General features: G+C 34.5%; 1 protein-coding gene across 1 annotated transcript in view; it reads right to left on the reverse strand.

The window, feature by feature from the left end:
• Nucleotides 1–15823, reverse strand: part of LOC118200827 (cell adhesion molecule Dscam1-like) — a 1398975-nt gene that overhangs the window by 147445 nt on the left and 1235707 nt on the right. The window contains exon 15 of the mRNA XM_085827411.1: nucleotides 1539–1667. Coding sequence (XP_085683537.1) covers nucleotides 1539–1667 — 129 coding nt within the window. The remainder of the gene's footprint in view (nucleotides 1–1538; nucleotides 1668–15823) is intronic.

Below are 15823 nucleotides of genomic sequence, written 5' to 3' on the forward strand. Positions count from 1 at the left end.
GAACAAAATAATCTATAACATGCAGAGACATGCAGGTTATTTGGAAGCAGAAGACATGAAAAATCAGCAATGCCCCCGCCGGGATTCGAACCACGAACCTCTCGAATACGCATCGAGCGTGCTGACCACTACACCACGAAGGCATGCTAAGAAGCGACTGGAGTTTAGGGGACCCAGTCGCCAAATCCTGGTGGTGAAGAATCATGATTCACCACCTTTTTTAGTTCGGGCGCCACTGTAGAGACATTAGATTATTTGGAAACAGGAGACATAAAAAATGAGCAAAGCCCTCGTCGGGACTCGAGCCACGGACCTCTCGAATACGCGTCGAGCGTGCTGACCACTACATCACGAAGACATGCTAAGAAGGCGGGAGAAATATAAATATACTATACACATTCAAGCTGATATTTTCAGTGACGGAAGAAAAAGGCAAAACTTCTTATTACTGATTAGACCGCACCAGACATTGGCTTTAGGACAATTTCCAATATGTACGTCTCACAGAAGAATTTTAATAGCTTTGAATTCGACAACAAAGGATAATAAAACATATTGCACATAATAGTTTTGAGTAACTACATTAAATATCACAATTCATTCTAGGAGACACTGTAGTAGTTACGAAAGCGTTTTACATTTACGAAATACATTCAGTCCTCAGTTTCTTTCATGTAAGTAGTGTAAACGTTATTATGTTAGCCAGCAGAAATTGAAATGCATATGACAAAGTATTATGTCGAAAGTATAATGTGTCAGACTTTACATATTTTTAATAAAGGCAAATTCCTAGCGCCAGTTCGTTTGCAACATATACCTAATATTTCTTATTTGAGCTACGGTATCAAAATTCAAAAAAACATTACAAAATTTAGCAGTAGAAAACTGAGTAAAAAATCAACACATTGAGTATTTGTGAAATATATGAAAGTAACTTTGTAAATTTACTTTTATTTCAATATAATAAAATATGGCATTGGTTACGTTATTTCGGTATTGTGATATTTTAAAATGTTTTATGAAATTGTGGATAACTTTGTATCTTAAACTGCATAAAATCTTCTTTCAGATTTTCCTAAATTATATTTTTAAAATAATCAATATGTAATTAAATATTATAACAGAAGATTACTCATATACATAGAACGTAAATAAATGAAACAAAGCGAAAGAATGCTTTAAGAGAAATAAAATAAATAATATCCAGGATTATTTTCGATTACGGGTTAAATGCTAAATAGGTTTCATTTGAAGAGTTATAGGAGATATTTTCCTTCCGAATTCATTAGGTTTTACATATTAATCAGAAAATTTTTCGATTAATCGACAGAAATCGTGGAATTAATAATATTTAACAGAATGTGCTAACAGGAAGTAGTTATAGCTTCGACAATAGGCCTTAATTGTAAATTTATTGCTGAATAGGTAACGGCCATTTTCCTTTGAAATAGAATTCGCCGATGCTAAGAAGTAAGGAAGTTGTGGGAAACAACGAAGAATTAATTGAAAAGTAAATATAATGATAAAACAACACTTACCATTTTCTCGGATATGGAGGACGTATTGTGTGATGAGGCTATTTCCGCTGAAAGGTGGCTCCCAGGACAACCTCACCAGACGACTTCCCGTTTCCGAGATTTGCACTTCTCTGGGAGCATCCGGTTGTTCTGTAATACAAGAAAAGTATTAGAAACCGTTTTCTTTGAGGTCCTATCTAGCAGAATATTTTACATCCTAGCGTTACTATTAATAAAACTGTTGGAAAAAAATACGAATCCTTTCTACATCTTTAAATTTTCATCTAATAAATGGATACTAATATAAAATATCTTTTAATATATACATGCATTTTAAAGTTTCTTACGATAAATTGTTATTTATCCGATCTAAAGAGTGCAAAATTATTATAGATAACATTCTTTTTTTCTAGAATACTGTAGGAAATATTTTGGACAATTAAAGGCGCGAATAAATATATACAAAGTAATTAACCAAAATTATGCATTATAGCACGCATGAATATTTATGTTCCTTTAATTAATGAATGAAGATCTGATTTTATTTTCACACGGCTGATGAATTACATGTCATGTAGATTCATTGCTTTGTTCAGTATGTAAGGCAATAATATGCAAAGTAACTTTTTTCCGTCTTTTATCTATACTACCAAAAAACTTTCGTTACGTTTAAACTTGCAGTATTAAAACAAACCATTGTTAGGCAAGCTTTCCTTAAGCTCACCATTTTAAACCTACCTGATACATTTATGGTTTTAGTTCATAGTTATAAACATGTGTTATGTTTTGCTTAAGCAAAGTACGATTTATTGTGTACTTGCAATTTCAAATAATTTCACAAAATATGGTTGGTATTTTATGAGGAATGGAAGATTCACGCTATTATGGAATTACCATTAAAACAGCAGCGAAGCGTGGCAAAAATTGAAAAAAAAATTATTTATGCACATAAAAAGCAGTTGATAAATTCTCGTTAATGAAATAATATAATACGTTTATTTCCCTACAAAAAATTAAAGAAATAACCTTATATTGTTTCCTTTAGGAAATGTTGAAGTGAAAGGAAAATAAGGGAATTCGTAATTAATCTCTAATGGAAACCAGACTATGTGTTATAGTTTAATTGTGGTTCTCATCGGCGTGGTGTGGTGTTTAGTGGCACGGAATGCTGATGCGACTGTAGCTCTTGAAGACACTACCAACAATAGCAATAGATTAGATCGTAGGTTTCCAATCCTGGCCAGTGTACACAATCTTTGTCAAGTGCCTGCTGACGGACATAATGTCAAGAAGATCCGACGGATATGACGCTAGACAGCCATCATAATCAAGTTTGCTAATTGTTGCTTTCTAGCTGGGATCATCATTCATCCAAATATATCTTAGATAGACTCATTAAAATGTACGTTCTTCTCTTAAATCTAGTGTTCTCCATGTCTGATATTATGATACATATCTATCAATCTCAACCGAACTCAGTCAATTTCCTAGTAACTTTCAACATTGTTACGTTATTTTCTTCCTCTTGACGTTCGTACGGGTTCATAAATTTGGAGTGAATAACGACGACGGCCCTCGAAAAAGTATCAAAACATACTTTATTGGCCAGTATTTCCCAAGACAGCTCCAAAATCACGCTTTTACACTCGTTAAAGAACTACTATACAAACGCTGTAACAATCCGCCACACAGCCTTCAGGCAATCATGCTATAACGGTGAAGACAGCTTCACTGCAAAGCACCAGAGTACAGCTCCCGACTTTGCTTGGTCGTTCTCAGAACGCCACGTACGCTCAAGACGCCGCTCGCTACAACTCGCGATGCACTCGGCAATACACTAGAGTACAGCTTCCGACTCTTCGGTTCAGTCATTCCCGGAGCTCAACACACTCTCTCGACGATGCACTAACAGCGATACACTAAGAAATTCTTTCGGTACACTCGACAACCAACTCGGCACTCACTGATTCTCTATCAACTCGATGGACTCTCAGTAACTGTCTATCAATTCGATAGACTATCAAAAATCTTCGCGTAAAAGCAGGGTTTATATAGCTTTTGACTTATGTTCGAGAATATTCTGGGATAAACCTTTGAGTATTCGTTCCAGAAGATCTCCATCCGTCCATGGCATATAGCCAATTTTGTCGCTAAATAGGCGATTTCTCGCCAAATGTGACAACCTTGCCTTCCCTTGCCATTTCCTGGCAACCCTAAACCTGCTTTGCGGTGAAGTTATCTTACCGCGCCTGAACATTTCTTAACAATATTTAAATTTGATAGTGAGAATTAAAAGTGTAATCACACATGGAAATTACAGAACGATCTTAAAGTTAAAATTTAAAGATGAATTTTTATCAGAAGCTAAAAGAAAAAAATAATCATACTTTTTGAATAGTTAAATTTTTTTTTTTTTTATTATGAAGTCCTTAACGGATATTTAAACGAAAAGTAATGTCTTCGAAGCGAAACTGCTAAAGAGGGGAGAGGTAAACCCTTGCCTCATTACAAAGGGAAATTTTCCACAACATCCCGTTTCTCTTCTGGGAATTAAACCAAGATTTTACTGCCAATAATCGTACTTAACTACGATTCAGTCATCAGCAAGCTGAAAGCTTCGGAAATTATTTGTAAATTGTGCTAACTGAGAATAACTTTTAATATTTGAATTTAATTACACAGTTTTAGCATAAAACTCTCTTCTAATGTTAAAACATGGCATTTAATAATGAAAATTATCATTATCTATTTTGTGATATAAATATATGGTATATGAAAACGCTCATTCAACCTATTATAGGGCTGAAATTTGCGTTTATTTAAATGGCAACTGCAGCAGCATCTTAGCTGATTTCATTAAACTACGTTTCTTAAGAATCACTATATCTTACAATGTTAATTAAATATGCATTTGACATTATGTTTTCTTCTGTTTTGAAAGAAAAGGAAAAAAAAATCATTAGCAATTTGAACGGTTTCTTACTTGATTTAATTAGTTTGGATCTTCTATTCAGCTAGCATAAATTATTTAATTAGATGTATTGTCAAAATCGCAATTTATCGCAACATATATTTAATATATGTACGCTAAATACAAGATTGTTATTGCGATTTTGATTGTCACATTGCCGTTTTTCTCTTCTATTCTAGATGTATTGTATAAAAGTAAAATTTAATTTGATCTTTTGCATATTCAGTTAAATATTAAATAATTAATATTTTGTAAAACAATTTTCCTCTTTGATAGGAATAGAAAAATATAAAAATTACATTTTTCTTTTTAAAATAAAGTAGAATGCTGAGCAGTTTGTTATTTGAACAAAGGATTTACTTCATTCTTTTCACGACTTCGAAATTGCTCGGCTGAAATTTGAGATAGGAAATGCAGATTCTCGGTTCAAACAATATGAATAGTTTTTCCCAAGAAGAGCATTTCAGATATTTAAATACTTAAGTTTGAGAAAAACAAAAAGCCTTGAAAAGAGATGTCTTTACTTTTTTGTCTTCCTTGGGCGAACACATTTCCTCTTCGAATTCTAAGGATTCTTTCCTTTCAGAATATTTTAATTTACGCGTTTCGGCACTACAGCTTCCATTTCAGTACAATTCCTTGCCTATGCCTTTTCAAGTTATTTTCACAATTATTTTACTCAAAAATAAGAATCTGTTTGCATTTCCATAACATATATACTATATAGAAGTAGTTTCATTAGGATGTCTTTCCAAAGAATCAATAACTTGCAACACACTTTACGGATAGCTTTTATAACGCTAAGTAGTGTGTGCGAATATATTTACGTTAAAAATGCCCAACATATTCTTCATTAATATCTTGGCATAATCGAGGGCAAAGTTTCGCATTTTCAAAAGTTCTTTAGTATCTGTATACGAAGATTAATGATATGGTTACAAACCTTTGACTATCTCGCGGTCCTACGGAAGGAGGAGATGTTCAAACTAAATATGTGAAAATGGCCTGTTAGTTATTTTGAAGCAGAAGAATTGAGCGCCTAGGAAAGAAACGAGTTACATGAATAGAAACACGTGAGATTTTAATTTGAACCATGCGCAATATTTAGGAGGTGAGATAATGCAGTGTGATGCGAATATCTCAGTAAGTGGTTGCACCATTACATATTGGTAATATAGGCCTCAATAAGGCTTAAAAAGTAGCCATACAGTCTACAAATGTAGGCCCATGGATTTAAACACCAAGCATTCTTCACTTGCTTCCAGAATTCAATGAAATCTTATACTAGCCCCTTTGACTACAAGAGATATTCATTGCGATTTCACAAGATTTTAGCCTGGAAATATATCTGGCAAGCTTGTTGGATATAGCAAGAACCTTGAACCTATTGCAAGCATCTCGCTATCATTCGCAGAACATAATATTGCCTGAACCTATTGGAAGCATCACTGAAAGACTCAAGCAATTGCATTTCCTTACTGGTTATGAGGAAAGGCAGGAATAGAAGGAAAATATGCTAAAGAATCTCGCTAGCGAAGCTTGCAACTGTCAGCATGCTAATGGAGCGACAAGCAAATTTGACTTGCTGCTACGCACTGATATCTCGTATCATGGTACCTACCTAACCGGAGACGGGCGACTGCCAAAGAAAATGAGATCCATCCTTTCATTAGCTTGACCCAGACACGGATTCATCGATTATCAACAATGAGTCAAGAAGAATGAACACAAATGAGATAATCACCGAAGAGCACATAGTGCATTCCTGATATCATGTGCATGACTTCAGCACGAAACTTGAGAAACGCTGCATAGCTTTGCGATCAGTGACAGGCGTTATAAGTGCTGTCTACTGAGTTTGCTTTCTTTAACAATTCATTCATGATTGGGCTTACTTGTGGTGCCATTCATTTATGGAATTCTGTTATTTCTGTATGGAATAATCATATCTGCAGTGCATTATGGGGGCAGTCAAGAGCACCAATCAATGCCCTAATTAGTGCCAGCAGTGTTCATAAGCATTTTGTTTTATGTCATACTGCTGCGCAATTGTGCATGCACATTAATATAATGAATACCACTTCACATAAGCCTGTAATTTTGATTAGCAAACTCAATGATTTCAAAGCTAGCAACGGCAACACTATACAGGAAAAACATTTTTATCTCCAGCGCGCGAGACTGTCCATCGGAAGTTCTAAAGATATGCTGTTTTTAAATACTTTTTTGCGTATTCAAATTTCGTAAACCTCTAACGAATTTTCGATTAACAAACTCAACTATTTCAAGGCGAGTAATGGCAACACTGTGCAGAAAAAAAAACATTTTTATCTCCAGCGCGCTAGACTGTCTATCGGAAATTCTAAAGATAAGATGTTTTTAAATATTTTTAGCCCAAAGGAACATCAGCTCAAATGCTCTTGAAACGTGTATGCGTATTTCGCCCTTAGGAAATAAATATAAAATCTGAAAGCTTCCAGATTTTTTTAAAAAGTAAATTGGTGAAAATTGTTAAAAAGAAATCTTTCAGTATTATTAAAATTCTTATTTGAATATTTAAAATAAGCTTTAAGAAATTGCTGAAATTTTAATGCATTAAAATCGTGTATATATATTAAGATTTTGATACAAATTCGAAATCGTTTTTGTTAAAAAATGAATCAATTGATACATATTATAATTCATTTTTAAAGAAGTTTCAATTCTCAAATTTTAAGTTCTTGAAAAAGGTTTTTCGTGATAATTTTTTTAATTCGTCTGTAATTCATTTAAAATAAAGCAGTATGCAACTGACAACTTGGAAAATTATATCAACAAGTTATTACCCATTGCCTACGTTTTATAATCAATTCATATCGCACCATAAATTGTCTGTGAACGGCTTCGCAATATTTATTGCAAGAGCCCTATCTGCAGCATAATTACTTCCGCTTCCAGACATTCGCTGTCAGATTCAGATTCGTAATTAGGCAGGTGCCTCTTTAATATTTATTCTCTCTAATGCTGTACTCTAAATTCTTCACCACATCTCACTACTATGAGCAAAATGTTGAAGAATACTCAAATATTTTACTGATTATCTCACGGAGAATATTTCTGCATCAAAATTTATCAAATTACTTCCAGGAAATGATTTTATGCATTATTTATTATTTATCGAGTAGAATAATAATGGGTTTGATCCTGAAGGAATACACTTGACATAGAGTTAGAAATCCGTTAATGAACATTTTAATATTCTATACAAATGTACGCTTTCTGCTAAGATTTCTTAACAGATAATTATGGATAAAATTTTGATGGCGTTTATACGTAAAGGAGGCTTTCGAAGGAGAATTATCTCTGTGTGTGGGCTGCAGATGTCTTAGAATAAGTTACTTTTATTCCATTCTTATACATTACATTACCACGAAAATGGCTTAGGAAAATCTATTTCGATCTTTTGTGATCATGCATCCAGTTTAAGAAATGGCAATGTAGATAAACGGATATATTTAAAAAAAGGTAAGGAAAATCCAAAAAGATAATGAACTGAAAACATTGTCTTCTATATTTGAATGGACAAGAAGAATTACTGAATTACATCACAATTCATTACTGAATTGTGATGATTTTAAAAAATAACAAGTTTAAAATCGAAATTTGTATTTTATTTGCAATATAATAGTTCTGTGTTATAACTATTTTTAATAATCTATCGTCACCAAACTTTCTACAATTCTTTTCTGGCCTCTGGGAAAGGTCGATGTCCACTTCCAAACAAAAAATATCAATATAAAATCAGAGATATTAATTAAATATTATGGAAACGCTAATTTTCGCTTCCATTTTTCCGATTGGTAACAGTTTCGTAAGCTGGAGATAAATTCTGCTTCGTTTCGAGAAGTGTTGAAACTGCTCGCTTTCGAATCGTAGAGTATTTTAATAAAAAATTTCCAAGTTTTACAATGAAATAAAAAGAGCATTACCAAACATTAAGTATACAGTATGCCCTATTCCAAAAAGTCTTGGAAAGCCATTTCAACTGTTTCCATCTTCATACGACTAGAATCATCCGAGATATTAATTAAAAACTCTGAAAACACTAATTTTCTCTCGCACTCAAGTTTCCGAGTGGCAACAGTCTCGCGCGTTAGAGATAAAAATGCTTTACTTTGAAAAGTGTTGCCACTGTTCGCTTTCAAATCATAGAATCTTTTATTAAAAACTTGTAAGATTTACAAAAATCTATCTATATATATACAGAAAGGATGCATGTTTGCGTGTTTGTTCGCGCTATTGATTTCTGATCAATTATGATCCATTTTTCCCACATTTAATCCATTAAAATTGAATAAAGGTGAAATACTGGATGGAGCTTGAGTTTTTACAACTATTTGATTAGAAAGAACGAAAATCATTAAAAACTGTGTGCCATTATTGCTAATGTAATGAGAGAAAATTAGTTTACTTTTTAGCGAAATTTTTTATGTGGGTTCCATATCTCATCAGACTGAAACATGTATGATTATGAATTGTATTTTTTGCTCCGTTATTAGAGGATTGCAGCTTTATGTTTACATTACTTCAATCTAACTTAACTGGCAACACGTACTGCCACTAGTATACAAATATAAGGAAAATGATAATTATTTTAAATTTGTTTTATTTTTAGCCCAAGGGGCGCTAATTAGTCGGCATTTTGCGTCGAATCACTAAAAGCGTTGAATCACTTTTCACATTGTTGTCACCAAAGATTATCGCCCTATATTATCTTTAAAGAAATTAAATGATGAAGAATTTGCATGAAAGTGCTTATGTTTCTCGCAATGTGAAAAAGATACCTAGAGCCATCAAATGTTGAATAACGTACTCCTCCACCCGAATATGGACACTTGGAAGCCCGAAGAATCTTGAATTTATTTTATTGTGTATTTCATATTCTGTAAAACTTTAACGAATTTTTGATTAACAAACTGAACGATTTCAAAGCGAGTAATGGCAACACTGAACGAAACAAAACATTTTTATCTCCAGTGCGAGACTGTCTATCGGAAATTCTAAAGATATGCAGCTCTTAGATATTTTTATCCTACAGAGTCGTTAGCACAAATGCTTTCTAAACGTGTATGTGTGCGTAAACGAAAAAAAAAAGGTGTAATATATTACACCTTTTTTAACGTTAATTCTAATTTTTTTTTATAAAATCTGAAAGCTTTCAGATTTATCTATTTATTTATGTAACATAGCTATTTTATCGAACGCCATCTAATGGCAACGAGAACAACTTGCAGTTACTCAACCTCCAGCTGCGATTAGCTCCCAATATTATGTTTTCGTGACTCGAACGGTAATTCTAAATGTTAGGTATTCCGTTTTGGTGTATATTCTATTTCGATGTGTATTTCCTTTGTAACTGTTTCTGTGCTGCGTTAATAAATAGTTTTAGAGCTACCTGGTGTTTGTGCTTATAGAAGGACGGTTACTTTTATTTATTACCATTCATCATGTAAAAGAATTCCTTTATTTTTTAAGCTTAGTACTTTTTTTTTTTTTTTTAATTTATGATATTATTACAAAAACAGTTTTTAACAACGAAGGTTTAAAAATTTCATGGTATTAAAATAATTTTACGAAAATTTGTATTTTTAATCATATTCTAAATTATTTTAATTTTAGTTAGTCGCTATACTAATTTGACCAAATGAAAATGAACTTTATTTGACTTTATGAATATATACTAGACGCATTTTTACTTATTAATCACAAGAATGTGTAATTAAGGACTTATTATCACATTATTAATATGGATCATTAATGTCGCGCTGTCTCACAAAGTTCCTTAGCTTTTTATAAATTTTCCTTAGTTAAGTGGTACATATATTGCAATAGCTCTACTGTTAGTATAGATTGTAACCTAACTAAAACTGTCTTAAATAATTTATTAGTAATAATTTAAACATGAATAATGAGATGCGAAATCAGATTATCCAATTAAAAAAAAAAAAAAAGAAACACAGTTTATGCATAGATATATGTAGGATGATTTTAAAATATCTAGCAAATATGCGTATAGGTAGGTATTGGTTTGGTTTGGTTTATTGAGAATTTGGCAAAGCACACTAGGGCTATCTGCCTAAAGGTAGGTAATTGAGACCGAAATACGTAGGTTTCGTAATAGATGGTGTGACCGAAAATGCGCGTTGAAGTAGTAGACAGCGCTGTTGAAATCGGTATGTAAAAGGGGTTAGCTGGCGTAAATCATCATTCCCTGTGAAACTTTCGAGCAATATGAATTGCTACACAAAAACAGAACTTGGAAACATCCATTTTATCTGTGCGACTACGGATGGAGTTGCTGCTCGACGAATATACCGTATTTTTCGCCGTATAAGACGCACTTTTTCTCCCCAAAATCAGGGGGGAAAAAGTGCCTGCGTCTTATAAGGCAAATACAAAAGCCCATCATGGCCCTCCGCTGCCCCTCTACCTCTGCATACATACCTTACCGCAGGAATACTCGGCCACTCCGTTCCCTTCCACCTCTTGGCGCCGTCTGAGACCAGGAAGCCCCGCTCTGCCTCGCACTGTATTTGGACGGTCTCTGCCTCGCCCTGCGATTGGCTGAGCGAAGAGGCGCGTGCCTTCGCTCGCTCCCGCGCTGGCTTTGTGCACTTTTTAGAGTCTCGTAAGCCAGCGCGGGAGCGGGTGAAGGCACGCGTCTCTTCGCTCAGCCAATCGCAGTGCGGGAGCAAGCGGAGGCGCGGATAGCTGTGAGCTGTGATATATGTAGTATGGTATATCTGAACACCCCATCAAGATGTCGAAGCAGAAGAGACTGGCATATAAAGTTGCTTTCAAGCTGGAAGTAATAAAATTTGCTAAGGAGCATGGAAACAGAGCAGCGGAGAGACACTTTGGGCCACCTCCAACTGAGAAAATGATAAGACAGTGGAGGAAACAGGAGGATCAGCTCCAAAAGTTGGATAAAAGCAAGCACACCTTGCGTGGACCAACTGCAAAGTGGCCAGAGTTAGAGGTAGAAGTAAAGGAGTGGATCACACGTCACCGGCAAAATGGACTTTCTGTCTCAACAAAAATGATAATCTATGAGGCCAAACGCATTGCTGTGGAGAAAGGCATTCAGGATTTCACCGGATCACCATCGTGGTGCTATAGATTTATGAAGAGATCTGGCCTTTCTATGCGCACCAAGACCAGAATTGCACAAAAAATGCCAAAGGAATACTATCACACAAGTGTGTGAATGGGTTAAAAGGTCATGGGACTCCATAAAGAAAGTCATTGTTGTAAAATCATTCAAGAAGTGTGGCATTAGTAATGCCTTGGATGGAACAGAAGACGACGTCTTATTTGACACCAGTGAGGAAGAAAGTGATGACAATGACTGCGTGGATCTGTCCTTCCTCATTTCTGATAGCAACGAAGAAGAGGAATTCTTGGGGTTAGAATAAAAACATGACAGCCTTATTTTTGTTACTTTCACTGTTTGATGACTGTTTATGAGAGTAAAGATAGCTCTTAGTATGTTACATGGTTGACATAAAATTTTTCTTAAACTGCTGTTAACTTTATACAGTTGATATAAAATATTTTACTACAGAACTTGGTTCATAATCTTTTTTTTCTAGATTTGCCTCCTTTAAAATTGGGTGCGTCTTATATGCCGGTGCGTCTTATACGGCGAAAAATACGCTACATAGAATGATTACCGAGTAGAGAGTTACCGAATACCCGAGAATATTAACCGAGAGCTATGCAAAAGTAGATCTTGTGTTATTTTTGGTCGTCATACATTTTATATTACGTATTTTTACCATATACTTATTGTAAAAAGTTAAATAATTAAAATATTTGCTATTTTGACTTTGTTTATTTCTTTTGATATGCATTTCTTAGTTATGTGTTCACAGATAACTAAGAACTTTCTCACTTGCGACTACCTGCATGCGGCTACAAGATTTTATTTGCTTTTCACCTGCCTTTATATTTTTGACACATTAGTTTAGAAACACCATATATATATATATATATATGAAAATTGTGAATTATGATGCTGTAACAAGTGTACACAAACACATTCATGTATTATATGTGTGTGTGTAATAAAAATATAAATTTAGAGAAGTACTGACGTAAGAGCACTGAGACGCAGAAATGCAGAAATTCTGATGACGAAGCACGTAGATGGCATACTGAGGAGGAAGAATTTTGATTGTGTAGAATGCTAATCCGTAATGAATAGGAAACTTTGAAGTCGAGGCAGATTAAATTTCATATTTTTTAAATTCCCATTTGCGTCTACTTTTCAGTTCACACTCTAATTGTGCCTGTTTCCAGAACATTTGCATTTTTTAATACTATTGTGATAGGAAGAGAGCATAGCGAAATGGCATCCAAGAAGCAACAGAGATACAAGCGAAGAGCGTATTAATTGCCAAGGGGAGGTTTCGGTTTAGGTTAGAAAATTTTCAGTTCAGGGTGTTCAATTAGCTACGCCTTTTGTGGCATTGTAAAAGTTCATTTTGTTAAAATTAGAAAATCAAATTTCTGATACAGTCTCCCTAATTTTTTATACTGTCTCTTTAATTATATTCAATAAAAGCTCTTAATCATTCTAGAGAATAAAACTTAAAAGTTTAACCTCCGTACGACAGAAGCTGATCAATATATTTATTTTCAAATTTTGAGATTTTTGCAGATATACGAGAGCCAAAAACAAATCCTAAACTCATTCCTTGAGAACTTTGAGAAATGCATGATATTAAAATTGCCAAGTACAAAATAAGCAAGAGTACTAATCGGTAAGGGAAGAAACCATTAATCATTGCTTATATATGGACAGAAGACTACAAACGTATACACAAAAAAGGTATGTAATCTTTCTAATGTTTAAAAATTTAAGTAGTTTTTAACAAGAGAAAGTGAGTCGACGTGCAAACCAATTAAAAAGTCTTTAAGTACTTCCGCAGCAACAGTAAATAAAATAATATACCAAGATTTACAGCGTAAGAAAACTAAAAATGTAATGTTCATCAGCTTTTGTCGAGGCATGAGGCTCAACGCAGGACAATTTGTAGAGGCCTGTATGAAAAGTATTTAGCAGGAGATAAAGGGAAATATATTACGATCCGTGATGAAGAATGATTTACATAAAAGACAGCAACAGAAAATGTATTAATTACCGAAACCGATGAGGAAAAAGTGTATAAACTGGTTTCCGTCAATGCAAAGAAAGATTCAGTAAGAGGTTTATGATTACTGAGGGACTATGAAATTAAAAATGAGAGGGGTGGAAACAGATGTTCAAACAAACTTTACTATCGAGAGAAACTTTTACATCCGCTATTTACAAAAGAATTTCCATTTCTTCATCCCAGTGTCTTCCAGAGCGAAACTTCGTCAATGCAAAACAGTAAGTCATATTCCAAAAGTACCATTACATTCCTTAAAAAATGGAGACTAATAGAGGTATTCTAAATATACCTTTCAAACGTATTCCTGTTAAGTCTCTTATCTTCACAGATGGCTCAAAATCTGTTGCAGGTGTAGGAAGTGCCCTAGTCCGTCTCAACATATTTGTACAGACATATCACTGGAAGGAGCACGTCGCGGAACATAACAGCGTCTTCCAGGGAGAGGACTTAGCCTCGGAGCAAGCAGTCCGCTTTGCCATAACACAGAATTTCCGAAATATACAAATAATCTCATAAATATACAAATAATATACAACAATCCGCGCTATAAGCGATCCGCAATCCTTCACATTCTTTACAACCAGTCAATTCCATACAATAATTACTTCGCAATAGCACACATTTGAATATCACGCTCCATTGAGCCAAGACATATGTAGGATATGCGGGGTATAAGCTCGCTGATTCTCTAGTCAAAAAAGCAGCTTTCTAATATAGGGGCAACCCAATGGCGGTTCCCGGCGCCAAGATTCTAAATTAAGCACTATATTCTAAACATTTCTCGACAAAAATGGCAAACAGAAGGGGACAATAGCGACAAAGGGCGTATATAAATAATATTCACCTATATAAAGGAGCGCAAGTTCGCAAATAATAAATGTAAACAGGTTTAATGCATTCAAGTATCTTACTGTAATCACGCTCTCAAGTCCATGATTAATGTATTCATGTAACTTAATGTATCACGTAACCAATGTTTCAATGTATTTAATTATGTTCAATGTATTTATTATATGATGCATTTAAGAATTATTATTATTATTATTATTATTAGTATTAGTATTTGATGTATTTAAGAATTATGGCAACGTGCGCCCAAGAGCATCACGAACGCATCCTAACAGTTAATGCTTATATATTCATGCAGCTAATGAAGTCATGTACTCCCGGTGCGGCCTCGTGCGGCTCCAGGGAGTTGCCTCTGGACTATCCAGGCAACTGAATAGTCTCTACTATCTACTTAAAGGAGTATTCCTATTTATATTCTTAAGTTTACATGGTTTACACATTTTATTTTCATTATTTATTTATTTATTTTGCAACAGAAAATGTATTAACTGAATAGTCTCTACTATCCAGTTGCCTCTGGATAGTGGAGGACGAGGGACATATGCCTATTTACCTCTGTTAAACACCAGGCGTTCCCGTCCTCCGTCACCTGTCACCTGTTTGTTCATGCGACTTCACAGGGAAGCAAACGCATTCTCGAGGCCGACTTCCTGGGAGCTGCCGGCCCAAGATAGTGGAGGGCGTGGGACGTATACCTGCTTACCTTTGTCAGACCCCCAGGTGTCCCCGTCCTCTGTCACCTGTCATATGTTAAGTCTCTTGGTGTTTTACTTATGGACTATTGTGTCTTTGGGCTCTTGAACGAGCTCTTTCTAGGCGCACGCAGACCACGATTGTTAGACTCCGGAAGGTAGTGGAAAATGAATGAAAATCAATACCCCTTGAAATTTTACGATTAGTTAAAAATGTGCTTGGAATATGTTCAAATATGCGCAACGGAAGTAATTTTAATCTGTGGCAGGTACCGATATTGCAAAGTAACGAAATTTATTTTGGAGAAGGATAGAGATTTTATCTGAAGATCCTAAACTCTGCTTTACAATGTTGCTAGAATTATGACACTTGACAGTTACAAAATTTAAGCTACGAGTACAGTTGTCATTGATGGATATTTTTAAATCTGCTTTTTATTTGAGATTTTGGAGGATTTGGATATTTTGAGATACTTTATTTGAAATATGAGATACTTATGCAGAGCTAAAGGAACTCTTTTTGTGGAACATTACGATCGATTTTTCTAACATTTCTCTGTGTAAGATAGATGAATCAGAAAATGCAGATTTCTTTTG

The sequence above is a fragment of the Stegodyphus dumicola genome, chromosome 12 (assembly GCF_044657685.1).
Source record: "Stegodyphus dumicola isolate Sdum_Otavi_A_Nest chromosome 12, ASM4465768v1".
Classification (NCBI taxonomy): Eukaryota; Metazoa; Arthropoda; class Arachnida; order Araneae; family Eresidae; genus Stegodyphus; species Stegodyphus dumicola.